General features: G+C 41.1%; 1 protein-coding gene across 2 annotated transcripts in view; it reads right to left on the bottom strand.

The window, feature by feature from the left end:
- Window positions 1–14,141, bottom strand: part of RAPGEF4 (Rap guanine nucleotide exchange factor 4) — a 304,750-nt gene that overhangs the window by 75,918 nt on the left and 214,691 nt on the right. For both annotated transcript variants that reach the window (XM_019522934.1, XM_019522933.1), the window contains exons 12-14: window positions 13,534–13,649; window positions 7,998–8,086; window positions 5,327–5,405 (exon numbers count right to left, since the gene is read on the bottom strand). In XM_019522934.1, the coding sequence (XP_019378479.1) occupies window positions 5,327–5,405; window positions 7,998–8,086; window positions 13,534–13,649 (284 nt within the window). The remainder of the gene's footprint in view (window positions 1–5,326; window positions 5,406–7,997; window positions 8,087–13,533; window positions 13,650–14,141) is intronic.

The raw sequence follows: 14,141 nt of genomic DNA, 5'->3' as shown, positions 1-14,141 counted from the left end.
TATTGAGATCCTGAGCGTTGGCCTGACCCCTCAGGGCAACAAAAGCTACATGAGATCCATTGGTTAGGGACAGACATTACACATAAACTGGTTTAAGTGATCAGAAACTGGTTTAAACCTGTAGCAGAACAGATGTTCATTGCATATAAACCAGTTTGAAAATGGCTGAAACTGGTTTGAGAGAAACCTAGTTGAATGTAGTACCAGACTTAATTGATTTGGGTCAAAACAATTTATGCAATATCTGTCTCAGACCCCTTGCTGGTTTAAGTTAAATCCCCCAGTATCCCAGCATACTCTCTGGGCTGGGTGGAGCTCTCTGCTCCACAGCAGAGCTGCTCCCTCCCCTTGGCTCCCTGGCCAGAGCTCCGGCAGAGACTTGCAGGCACAGCAGGGTCTGGTAGCTTCTCCTTGCTCCACCCCCTCACCACTCGCTGCTTAAGCAGGGATCCCTTCATCCTCTCTGCCAGAGCATGGACCATAGCCAGCATGTGGTATGCTAGCTAATGCTGTGTAAGGCTCCAGCACAGACTGCAGATGCAGCAGGGTCTGCCCACCTTCCCCCTGACTTCCCCCTTCCCCTCCTCTGCTGCTCAAGCAGGAAATAACCCCTCTGTCCCATCATTTCCCACAGCATGGACCTCAGCCCCATGGACCCTAGGCATGTGGTATGCTAGCTAATGTTGAGAGATGTCTCTGTGTATGTGTCTCTCCAATTTCACTGGGGCAGGGAGACAGAACAGTGACTGCTTAGGGCTGTTTGGAGCTAATCAACAGGTCAGCTGGTAAGCTGCTTAAGAAGTATGAAGTAATGGAGAGATGCCAGTTATTTGCTAATTGGGTGATAAAAAACTTATCACTATCAGCCCCCAGCTGGCATCCTTGCCCGTTAGTTTGCTGCAGACAGTATGATGAAACAGGGAGGGAGACTGAAAAGCTCTGTATCATCAACAGATACGGGCACAGCACCCCTCCCTCGCCTCAGAGTGCTAGCCTGGGGCTAGGGGCTGGCAACACTCCCTCCCCTTGAGCAGCCAGAAGGGAAAAGCTTGGGACTGTGCAGGCAGAGATTCCTAATGAGAGAGTCCTGCCAGGGCCTGGCCATGCCCCCTCAGCTCAGCCCCCTGCAGAAGGGAAGGGAGGGCTGCTCTAGCGCCTCCCAGCCTCTAGCCTGAGCCACTACAGGCATTTGCCTGAATTTCCTCAGTCCAGAGAGAATGTCTGTCCAGTTTCAAACCAGTTCTGCCTAGCCAGGTTAAACTAACCTGCAAAGATTGAATCAATTCATGGTTAGGCTTTTTAAATGTCTGTCCCTAGCCATTGTGTGTGAACATATTGATACATATTTTTAGATGCGAACCCAACTCTCTGGAACAATATTTCCAATATCTCTTACACAATGGAATGATGTAATTATTTTAAGGAATCATTTGTGTTTTAAACATCCAAAAAATTAGCATCAACAATAAGGAAAAATTTAGGACTATTTTGACAATCCTCCTTTAACGTGTACATTCAAACACATGCGCACACTCTCCCATAGACTCTAGTTACTAGTACATCAACCAAACCCTCACTGGTCCTAGATAAGATACTGAAAAAAGCTAAGTCAGAATAGTGTTGGCAGCTTCATAACCTTATACCACATTCCAGCATATTAGGGTACCTTTCTCAGACGGCTTTGACAGACAACAGAAATTGGCATAAGCCCTAAATTCCAAGCAAACTCTAACATATAACCAAAACAGTGCAACATCCTTTTCTTTTATTCCTACATTTAGTGACTTTATAAAAGACCAAACACTTGTAAACAAGAGACAAGCTAAATAATTTACACTGGGCACATCTACACTTGTGCTTTAATGTGCATTAGTTGATTTTAATGTGCATTAAAGCGTCACAAAAACCCCATGCTCTTTAGCTAATGCACATTAAAATAGATGAATGCACCTTTTTCTAGTACCTTACAATGGTGGACACTTTTACATGTGCTCTTGGGGTGGGGGTGGGGCTGGAGTTTAATTACAGCAGCTCTGAGAGCCACTCTAATTAAAGTGCTGCTGTGTCTCCTGTATCAGCATCCCCTCACTTGAAAATGGTGCCATGCTTAATAATGGCTACCATTTTTAAGCATGGGGATGCTGATACGCGAGATGTAGGAGGCTGCTGGAGTGCAGCAATTGTCATGCTCCAGCGGACTCAATTGAGCCTGCTCTGATGTGCTGGAATTCCAGCACATCGGAGCAATCTCCATACTTGTATATAGGTGCCCAGAGGTACTAGATTTAATGTACGTTAGATTTAACAGGTCGGCCTCCCCAGCACCATCTTTTGCATTATCTGTGCTCTATATGGGGGTGCCCTTGGAGTCCCCTTAAGGTTTCCTGCTCTCTACTTTTCTGCCTTGTCTTGATGGAAATATTATAAGTGGGAGGCTGCCTATTGTTTTTGTATGTTGGGGTCCTCTGCCAACACTGGCCTTGACCCCAGTCTTTCTGTAGCTAGGCCTCCCCGTCTAAACCCACCAGATAGGGTTTGACTCCGAGGGTCTAGCTCTAGAGTCTTGGGGCTCATGGCCCTCCTTTTTGCTCCAATCTGGAGCACAGCCTCCCTGGCCCAGTGGCCCGTCCACTGGCCCCACTGCCAGGGGGCTGCAAGTTTGAAGCCTGGCAAAGGCCCCGGACCTCCAACATCCCAGGTAAAGAAACAAAAAAACCCCTATGCACACAGGTGCACCAGACCAGCCTGGCCTTTTAGGCTTGCCCTCTCTGGCCCTGGGCTTGTGCCCCCAAATACTGTGCTGTCTCTGTGCCTGTGCACCTTGAACACTGCACCTATGCAGGCGCAGGAGTTCCCACGCTATAGCGGGGCTCCAATGAGGCCTCCTCCTTCCCCAATAGCCTCACCCAAACCACCAGTGTTGTTCAATAACAAAAAAAAGAAAATATGAACAGTCCTGTCCATGGGCTATAACCGCCACCAAGAAAATATGATTAAAGAAGGCAGCATGCCAGCTTACAGTTTCTCAGGGGTTCATGCTTCTGCTCCCCCACCATCTGCTACAGTCCTTCTTCTAGGGTTGCTGTCTCTTCTCCAGTCCTCGGTAGTTCCCCTCTTGCAGCCACTGGACCGCTCTCCAAGCCTCTCTGGGGAGCTCTGGGATGCATTCCTTCCCCTTTGACTGCTGGCATCTACTGCCGCCCAGCCCAGAGTTTTTATAGTCCTGGCCTGCCTCCTTCCGGTCAGCTGACTAGCTGGCCAGGCTCAGCTTTTAACTCCCCCCTTATCAGTATGCTGTGCCCAGAAAGTTCTGGTTTTAAAGGGGCTGACCTGCCTTCTGGCAACAGGGCTAGGGTTCCCTGTTATAGTTACCTAAAACACATTAATGAACATATAGATGCACCCACTGAGTATGATGCTTGACAGCATTAAGCACTTTGGTATATTCCCAATACCTGCCTGCTGCCAGACAAAATTGTCTCCTAAGCAGACATGAAAAAATAAAGGCTATTATATGGATTTCAACTTAGGAACTTAAGCAAAAACAATCACTCTGACACAAATACCTTTCCTCTTTTCCCATTGCAATTTGATCACTGAGTATAACTGTGTTCTTTTTACCTCTCACAGCATTTCTCTAATGTGATTTTGCTTGAAGAGATAAGCTTAGTTAGCAACCTTTCAGCTCTAACAATGGGATAATCAAGGGGGCATATTTTGATTTTCCACATTCAGAACTGACCAAACAAACAAGTCAGATGAAAGCAGGCCGAAACTAAAGCAGTGGGATGCCATTTCTCTTAAACCCCTATTTATCCTTCATTTAAACTGTTAGCATAAAGCCTGTCATAACCCCTGTAAATTGTGTATAGAGCTAAGTTTTTTGAACAGGAGTAAGTTTGATCAAATGTGAGCAGATAGCTAAGCAACACCAATATATACTGTTACCTAGCCCTTTATTTGATAGGGGAAAAAGCTTTTCTAAATTCTGCTGTTGCACCTGACTTTTCCATTAATTGTATATGTGAACTGTACTGATATAAGCAAGAGCAGGATAGCCCAAATCCTTAGTGTACTTACGTGATAATATAAGCCAGCAGCTACAAGATTAATCCAAAGAAAGGCAAAAACTGTCTGTTTTTATTTTTCTTTGTGGAAGCTGTCAGCAGCAGCATTTCATAAAATTTTGATACCCAAAACTATATGTTTTTGGAAAATGTGTTTATTGTCAGTGTATGAACAATTTTCTCTAAACCGGCTGTGTGGGTCCAAAGGTTTTCAAAACAATTACTATCCTTGCTAAGAGCAGCAGAAATGGATTCTCAAACTTGCCAGACAAAGACATGATGCTTTATTTTATGGCTTTAGGATGTCAGTTTTCCCAGATGTCACTCACCTTACAGAGCTTCAAGGAAAACACTCTCTTTTCAATACAATATTAAAAAAACATAAATTTAAGTTATTACAGCCTTGTCAGTACTCTATAAAATTGAAAGCAAAATATGCTTATTTTATGCTCCCTATCAGCTGATATTTTCCTACGGCCAAGTGAAAATCCTTCATTATCTAAGACTCTGTCAAAACTATGTGAAGGTTGAGGTATTGATAAATGTGTATTTCAGAGGTACATTAATGAATAATGTAGATAATGGAAGAGGAATTTGCTCCAATTTAATGCAGTACCTGTGAGTTTTAGTTTCTACTGCATTTATTACATATAATTTAGGCTTCCACATAATGCATGTTAAAATTTGCTGTAGATTATTATTTACTTGTGTTTGTATTATGCTAGCATCTAGAGGCTCTCTCCACACATACAATAAAAGACAGTCCCTACCCTCAAAGCTAAGTCTTAGGTAAAATCAAGATGCAACAGGTAGGTAAAAACCAACAGAGGTGGAGGGAAAGAGAACAAAGCAATGGTAATGCAAGCATAATTTGAACAGCTTGACAATGAGCAAAATCTGTAGGTATAGTAAAATGCCTGTTAGCAATAATCTCTAATAATTCAGATTTGTATGTAATTCTCAACTAATTCAGTCAGGGTGGTAGCCTTCATTTTCATTGCTTAGCAATTTTGGGAAAGGGAAAATGGAGTGTTCAGGTTCAGAACTGTATCTCATCATAGTATGTAAATGGTTCATCTGCTGGAGATTTAACCATTGAGAACTGTGACCTATGGGTATTTGTTAGTTGTACACTAAGAACAAACCTCCATTACGATCATTTACCTTTGGAGATCTAGAAGCATTTCAAAATGTGTCTGTGTATTTTCTGTTATGGGTGGTCTTAAAAGGAATGTAACGTTCTCATTACAAAAGGATATTGTGCCATCAAAGCTGGGCATAGCTGACTATTTGGCATAAAAACACAGTGCATCAAAACAAAATCATTTAAAACAGTATCTGTGAAGAAAACAAATAAAGGAAAAAGTTAAGCTTTTGCAAACAGCTCAGGATTCACAACCATTATGCTTGTTTCGGTTAAAAATCTCATTAATTCCCTGAAGACAGAGAAGGGGTCAGTTTGTAAACATTCTGTACTATTTTGTGCATAGTATTAAACTTGAAAATGTATTCAGCATAGAATTTAAAGTTTTTAGCCTTCTTTAAATGGATTCAACATCAGTCAGGATTCTAGACACAATAAGAACCTTGCTTCAGTAGATGTGCTCAGCCTGCATCAAATGAATACTGGCTCTTAAATACCACACTAAGGTCCTGATTCAGCAAAGGGAGCATGTACTTCACTTTCAATATTTGCAAGTATCTCTAATATTTGCTTTTGTACTAGATACTTCAAAAGGAGGAAGTTCAGCACAACAATAAACACCTATGTGACACTTGAATTATTTGGGAAGGCTCGTCATTTATATAGACAGATACCAAAGTATAATGTGAATCATGCCTTTTATACCTAGGAACCTAAAAATGTCTGTCAGTGTTGTATACCAGTGTTATTATACCAAATGGCATACCTGTTGACTCCAGCATGCAGTAAAACCTAAAATGGCTGGACTGCTAGTCAAAAATCTATTATCTATTTTAATTAAAATTGATTCACAGTTATTGATTCACAGTTGCATTTAAATTCAGTATAGAAAATTTAGCTTAGAAATTAGGTTAGTCATACAACTGAAGCATTTTTAGACTGGGAAGAACTGAAAGTCTAGCTAAAGCATTCACAACATCTTGGCAACGGGTCCACTATCTTTTGCCTCCAAATGAGCTGATAGTGGGATGGCACAGGTAGAAGTAAGGGCATTAGTTACCTTTTGTACTTGTAAGGATGAGTGAGGAGGATTTAACTGGCCTGGCTGTCAAGCCCAGCATAAGTCTGCAGGGTTGGCAGTTTGAAAAAAACATCATTTTACTTGTAAACTAAGCAATGCTTATAATGAATAAGTGAGAAACAATGAACAGACTACCCCTGGAGACCACTTTTGTAAAGCCTCTTTTCAAAGTGGAACAACATTTTAAAATCTTGTAATGGAGGGATGTCAAGGAAAATGTGGTGTGGCAACTGTGCCCATCCATATTGTCTCATTGCTTTCACTATAATCCAGCATTTGGAAATGTCTCTCAGCTGAAGCTATGCAATGCCCCCAGGGCCTCAGCCAGGGAATATCTTGTCTTTGCATAGTATGCAAAACAGACTGGTTTAGCTGTTTTCAATTTAAGGGAATGCATAAACTAAAAATCAGCAGTTTCAGACGTCTGTCCTCACACCAGTAAAAATAGCTTTGTTGTGACATTTTGCAGGCCAGCAAGATAAAATGTGGAATCTTGCAATTAGGGACTTTGAAGGAAAATATTTTGAAATAATTTTAAAGTTAATACAATTCAAAGACCTAAATAATATATGTATGACAGGGGTGGTAAATTTATCATTAATTATTTACAGACTTAATGGCTTTGTGTTCAGCATTTGATCTTAGATGACTAGGTAACTATTATAGTAAGATTTATTTTTATTCACAAATGTGGCTAAAACACCCAGGCAAAAAGTATTTATCAACTCTTTCATCACATGGCTTGCACTGATTACACCAATGTTATCACTCCAATGACTCAGAAACTACAAACTATTAAAAATACACATTTAACATGCTCTTCAGCCATCTGTAACATCAAAAACATGCGTACTAAAACAATAGCCTACTTTATATTGCAATAATTTAAAATAAAAGTCCCTGTATTGGTAAATACTATTATTTTCTCCTGACTCTCTTCTTTTATTAAAATACTTATTAATAACTAGTTAGAAGAGGCCATATTCCTGTACCTAATAGTAGGGCTGAAGCACTTTTTGCACCAGAGGACTTGACCCTCTGGTGCACTGAATCCTTTGATTGAATGCTGAATCCTTTGAATACACTGGAGAAGTATCAGTGGGTCCATTTACATGTGCAGTTTACTGCAGCGTTGACTAATTAGCTCTGCAGTAAAGTGATACAGTCACAGATACATGCCGGCATTAGGGTGCAGTAAACTAAGTATCTGCAACATAGGATAGTACTACTGGGGACAGTACTGCCTTACAGCAGAGTACCTTATTGTGCTGAAACACAGATGTAGACAGTGACTGGGGGTGTAAATCATGCCAGGTCAGCCCAGCCAGGTGGGGGCTTGCTCCATCCTGGCTCAAATTGCTGCTGTCCTGGGTGCACGTGTAGATGCTGCACCCAAGAGCAGTTGTCTCCAGCACGAACTGCTTTAGAGTTTATTTAGTTTCATTAGTCATGTGCAGATGCACCCACAATTAAATTACTTATGCTTATTATGCTTCTTATGTTAAAATTTTGATCTTTAGATAAATGATCTAAGCTCCACACAAGTTACATCATCTTTAATTTCTTCAGCTTGTGTTTGAGCATTGATTAACTCTACTTCTAGAAACTTCTAAAGGCTGTTTTCCAAAGCATTACACTGTAATTTATATCTTGGGAACCTATCCAATTTATTAATAAAAATACAGGTTTTGTCAAATAATTCTACCTGTTGCTTCATTTACAGTTGATTCAAGGCGCATAGTTTCTAGAAAGTGCTCTAGAATTTTCTCTGGAGTTCCTGACATCACAATATACCTGGGAAGGGAAAAGAAGTGGTTAGTTTTCCAAAGGGAAAATAAAAATATCAATTGGAAGTTGGTATCAAAGGGAAGATCTAAGACTTCTGAGCATGGAATTGGGAGTCAAATACAACACTATAGAGTTCAAATACCTGCTCTGACACGGACTCTCAATGTGGCCCAGGGGAAAATCATTCAACCTCTTTGCTTCAGGTTTCCCATCTGCAAAATGTGAACAATTATACTTACCTTCCCACCACGACTTCTGTAAGGACTAAGATGATGAAGGACCCCATTCTCCATTAATGAAACTGCACTGGTGTAAACCTGGGTGAATCAGACCCTCCCATCAAGCGCTATTAGCACTGTTCATAAGAACAGAAGCCTCAGCAACAATAAAAATAGTTATAATATAGGATTTAGGTGAGTTTAAATAGAATGACTGTGAAGGTGAGAAGCGAATTAGTATTTAGTATGATCAATCTTATCAAAATGAGAGTAAAGAAATTAAAGAATGCCTATAATGTTGCAGGTCTGAACTGGCCAGAGGACATTAGGAAAGATAGTAACGCGTACTGGTAGAACTTGGCAATAGTGTTAGGTAAGTGCAGTAAATTAGTATATGCAACTATATAGCCTCAGTATTTGTACCACTCCTAGTATTAAATGTAGGGTTGGGGGACACAACATATTTACGATAGACTAATTTACTTTGATTTTATACACTAATGACACCAGGAACCGGATCAGACAGGTAACCAAATTATCCAGGAGTAGGAGGTTGTAGCTATTATGGTCCCTCATCATTAGGTGGCAGGAAAAAAGGTGAAAGTTTGACCAAAAGGCTACCTAGGCACATGACACATGTAACTTACATCTATGTATAAACACTATAGTTGCTTATGGGGTACCTTTATTTTGAAGTAGAGTGATATCATGTCTGCTCCACATTTACCCTTGTGTAAAGGCATAGTGTAAATGGTATAAATATGCTGGGTGTCCACATTTCTAAAGAGGTGCAAGGGAACATTGCAACTAGTATGGTTACCATATCTATTGCATGGAATGCTGGCAAATTTTTAGGATATTATAGGATATTGCAGAAAAGGACCCCTCTGATACCTGCCCTCTCTTTCCTCTCCTTGTGAATGGGAATTCTTTTTATCTTTCATTTTATTCTTTCAATCATTGCATCATTTTTCTGCATTAAAGTTATAAAGTACAAAACTTAAAAAAAAAACCCAGAGAAGTGAAGGGATCTGCTCCTGCTGAGAAATAAGTGGTGGAGCTGAGCTCCTGGGAGCTCCTCCTTACTTTGAGCACTGACCGTCACAGCTCTTTTACCTGCCAGCCCCTTTGGAAGAACTGTATTGATGTCCCAAGAACACTAACACTTGTTAAACCAGTGCACATCCTGGCAGAGATACTAACCAAGTACCTGAGTGAGTGAAGCAGAAAAAACTCAGTTTGCAGTACTTTGAATATGAAAGTGAACACGAACCAGTGAAGCGGCTTGAAGTGACTGCAGAATGTAGCAACACTCTGTGAGGTGTCAGAAATATTGCAGGTGTGTGATCACCCATGAAAACAGAAGTTAGAACTTGGGAGACAGAACTTCAGAGTTAGCCTTTTGGTGCAAACCTGTCATTCTTTGAAACTGTGGCTCGAGCAGGAGAGGGAGTAAAAGGATGGGAAGGATCCAAACTACAGTTCGGAGCAAGTGAAGCCTTTCCTGAGATTCAGAGAAAGGAACACAGGATGCTTTTAAATGATTGGGTGGTTTCAGGAATGACAATGGGATGGATGAAGGGCATTTCACCTCTGTTTCACCAGTTCAAGCTCTGCATAATTTACCAGGAACTAAAAGTCAAGTCTGAACCTAGTTTAATGTCGTACAGGATGGGCACATCTACACGTTGCCCTACAGTGATGTTGTTACTGGGCCGTACTTTAGTACTTCCTTTTGGAAGTACTAAAGCAAAGCTCAGTAACTGCCCATACTGTGTGTGGCAAACAGTTTTAGCCACACCTTCACCACGGTGGTGACTAAAATGGGGGAGCGCACCACTTCAGTGAAGTAGCTGCCAGTCACATGTAGACTCATGTGATCCCTACGTTGCCATAGCACATTGTACAGTGACATAGCATGTCACTACAGTGATGTAGGGTGATGTGTAGACATGCTCTAAGTCACTTACATTTGCCATTTATTTCCTTAGGAGAAATTTCCCACATTAAAATTGGAGTTTTGTTGATAACTGTGACAGAAAACCCGTTTTGGGTGTTTGTCACTTTAAGGGCTGGAGCAGGGAGCTGTCATGTGGCTGATGAGGGAGGCCATTTTAAGGCTCAGCTCTGGGAGAGTAGAGAGAAGTTTAAGATCAGCCAGCAGGGAAGAAGCATCTCCCTGCACAGCTCCAGGAACAGCTCAGAGGTATGGGTGAGGCTATGGGGATGGAGGAGGCCTCATTGGTCCTGGGCATGACCTAAAACTGCATCCTGTCAGGAGAGGGAGGCCTGGTGGTACTGCCAGTGGCGTGGCAGCCCCACTTAAATACCAGGACCAATCACCTCCCTAGTGTAAGGTAGGTCCAAGCTCCTAAACCCCTGCCTCCACCTTTGGGTGGGTTACTAGGAGGGGTAAGGGGGGCCAGGCATGCAGAGTACCTGCACCTGAGCCCTATGAGGTGTTGGGCCCTGGACCAAGGGCCAGGCACACTGAACAAGCAGCACCTGAGTCCTAGGGGATTAAGACCCCCACTCTGGGAGAGGGTGGAGTGAAGATCAGGCATGCTTAAGGGAGAGCAGCACCTGAACCTGTTGGTGTGGAAGACCCCAGGCCCGAGAAAGGGGCATAGTTGTCCAGTGAGGAGCCAGGGATGAAGTAGGCCCCTAGTTGAGCAATTTCTCAGTCCCATTCAGGTGAGGGCCACGGGATAGGCCCAAAAACCTGTGCCAGGGGGTGGAGAGGAAAGCCCGAGGATCTCTTTGAGTAGGGTGAAGTGAATGTGGCTTGGATAGGCAGTATGCAAGAGACCGGGTGAGAGCCTGTGGAGTGCAAGAGGCCCTGGTGAGGCAGGGAGTAGACTCAAAGCAGCCAGTATGATAAAGGTCCAAGTGTGTGCCCAGTTTGGCCCTGCCTTCAGCCGGAGTATCATCACACAATGTGACACCTATGAGGCACGGGACATGAATAGGGATAGTAGGAGCGTGTATATATTGCCCATGGACATTTCGGTACATGAAGGGCAGCCTCCCACATATTTAACATCTCAGTCATTTACCTACAAGGCGTGGCAGATCAACAAGGTGGGAGGTTTGCCCAGAGACAGGGGTGGGCCCATACTAGTACTGGGCCTGGAAGCCACCCTTGTCACATTAACCTTAGCACAGAGGCCAAATTTCATTTGGAGAAGGAAGCCAGTCTCACAATCAGAGGTGAACACTCAATATCAGAGCTGAGTTTGGCCAAATCAGAATAGTTTAACCAAGCTATCCAAAGGCGAGAGATTATAGGTATGCCCCTAGAGGCATCTAAACAAGCAGCCTATTTTCCAGAGTATTGAGAACACAATAATTTCAGATGATTCAGAACTCTGGAAATCAGGTCATTTACTGAAACCTTATTTAAACATGGTTTTTTGAAGCCAAATGCTAGCCTCTCATCCAATTCAGCATCCCACAGCAGCATATAGAGATGTCCTATTTGCAAGCACTTTAGAAGATTTAATGTAAATATAAAGAACATTATGAAACTGAAAAATAAACTGAGTCCTAAAAGGCATTTTAAGGCATATCGTTTTCAGGCCACTTAAACTTCTCTTATATTTGCTTTTTGCAATAATCCAAAGGCAGGAATGTTCATAGGATCAATGAATTTAACCACATTTATAAAATATTTGTGGAAAGCAAACTTTGAATTCTCATTCATCTCCTACATTTTAAAATATACCCTCATCCAACTAGAGAAGAGCCATGTCATATAATTTATTTGTCCAATCAAAACAGCCAGATTTTGAGCCATTAAATGTATTAGTAATACTCCATGTTTGCAAAAGAAGACGCTGTTTGAAACATTTTGATATAAAAATACTGATTGAACAATATTTGAAATATGGTAAAAAATCAGAGTTGAGTCACAAACAGCAAATGTCCTAAAATCGTAAATGACCAAAAACTGGCATAGCTCTACGCACTTTAGTCAAGTTTCATGTATTTATTCCACTAGAGTATTTGGCTTTCAAACTAAATTTATAACAGTTCAATACTGATATTGGAGGGTTTGATGACAAATTATACAGCAGATGAAACATGGATGTAAAAAATATTAAAATATAAAGAATATTGATTTGAATCTTTCTAGAAAAAATATGCAATTACAAATATAGCTGTATCTGATATGTGATAATTATGCATCAGAGTAAAATGGTGGGTAGAAAACATTTGCCTTGTGTTTCATTTTGCCTAATAAAAACCTATCAAAACGGAAAGAAAATGAATTCCTCTTTTGGGGAAAAGTGAGATTCACAGAAAGGATTCAGGTCTTATAAATGTCTAATATTAGCTACATTATTGTTGCCGGGTATATCAGATACATGTTAACAAAGCACATATACACTACCATTCAGTGAACCTGCATATAACCCAATGTTTCAGTAAAATGCTGGCCCTTCAAAAGAAAATGGCTACCAACCTGTGCTGTGACTGTTCTGGGGATTATTTCCATTACAGCCTGAGAACACAGGTGACTGGACTCAATGGCCCATGAGGCCCCTTCCAGGCCAGTGTTCCTACTTTTTAAAAGATGAGTGTGTGTGTATATGCACATGTGCAAAATCTGTTTATATATATAAACAATAACTTCCAGGGCCCTTAGGGATTTATTTCTATTGTGCAGAATTATGATAATCTTACTCCATCCTTCAAACTGTCCCATCATTTCAGAACTGTTCACAGAATATAGTGTATTATTATTGGGATGCAAAGGTATTTTGTCAGATGGTCTTGTGCTGCATTAGGAGACTTCTCTGCTTGAACTCTTCATATTAAGCATAAAGTGTTCCTGGGAAACTTATATTAAAATCCTGAATTTGACAACCAATATAAAAATATATATGTACTTAATAATAAGCAATGCACTTTTTCCATGTCTTTTACACAGCTGTTTTGCCTAAGAGGGCTTCAGTATACTCCATGTGCGGTCTATTTAAAAGCTATTGCATGAGATGAGTATTTATAGTGAGTGCTTTAGAGAATTATCGTGTAAAGGCATAGAACTAGTGTAGTGTTGGAAATTGATATATTAGGCACTACAGGGCATGTGATTAGCTGAAGGTAAAAAAAAAAACCTTACATGTACTACATTGTTCCACAGAACAGGAGAATATGCTATTGTTTAAATAATAATACCATATGAAAAGGTTAATCATAGTCTGACATTTGCACTATTGAATAAAAACATACTTGTGCTGAGGCTGTGAGTTTCCTTGATTAGAAGCTCTGTTTCCTGCTGGGATCTTCTCCAATACTAAGACATCTTGGTCATGTTCTTTGAGTCTTACTGTATTTGCTTCCACATCCTACAAGACAAGTTTAAAAATTTTAATACAGTAACTGTACCTGACTTGACTGCTTAACTACTTTTTGAAAACAAATTAATTTCAGATAACTGAAACTGAGGCTCAGAGGCCACCACTCTATGGCTGGTCCTTCCCTTTTCCCATTATGTATCCTTCTTTCCTACAGGGACAGTGAAGTTGGACTCACTGAGGAGGCCTTGGGAAGGATATGGAATCGTGGGGAAGTCTGAAGCAAGGGCCCTGAGAAAGCAGTCTTGGTTATGGAGTGGGGAGAAAAGAGATTTCCAGATTCAGCCCTTCTTCCTACCACTGAAATATAAAGTCAACACAACTACTTCCTTCCACAGTCATTATTATTGGTCATCTGGTGTTTAAAATCTTATTCTTTGGAAGAATGTTTGAATGGCTTATGAACCTTAATTCCATAAAGCAGTGTTTCCCAACCTTTTCCATCCTATGGCACACTTACGTAAGTAAAAAAAAAATTGCAGC

This window comes from Gavialis gangeticus, unplaced genomic scaffold (genome assembly GCF_001723915.1).
Source record: "Gavialis gangeticus isolate Ggan-Ray unplaced genomic scaffold, GavGan_comp1, whole genome shotgun sequence".
Classification (NCBI taxonomy): Eukaryota; Metazoa; Chordata; order Crocodylia; family Gavialidae; genus Gavialis; species Gavialis gangeticus.
Note: the sequence above shows the minus strand (reverse complement) of the source record. Positions and strands in the feature narration are given on the sequence as shown.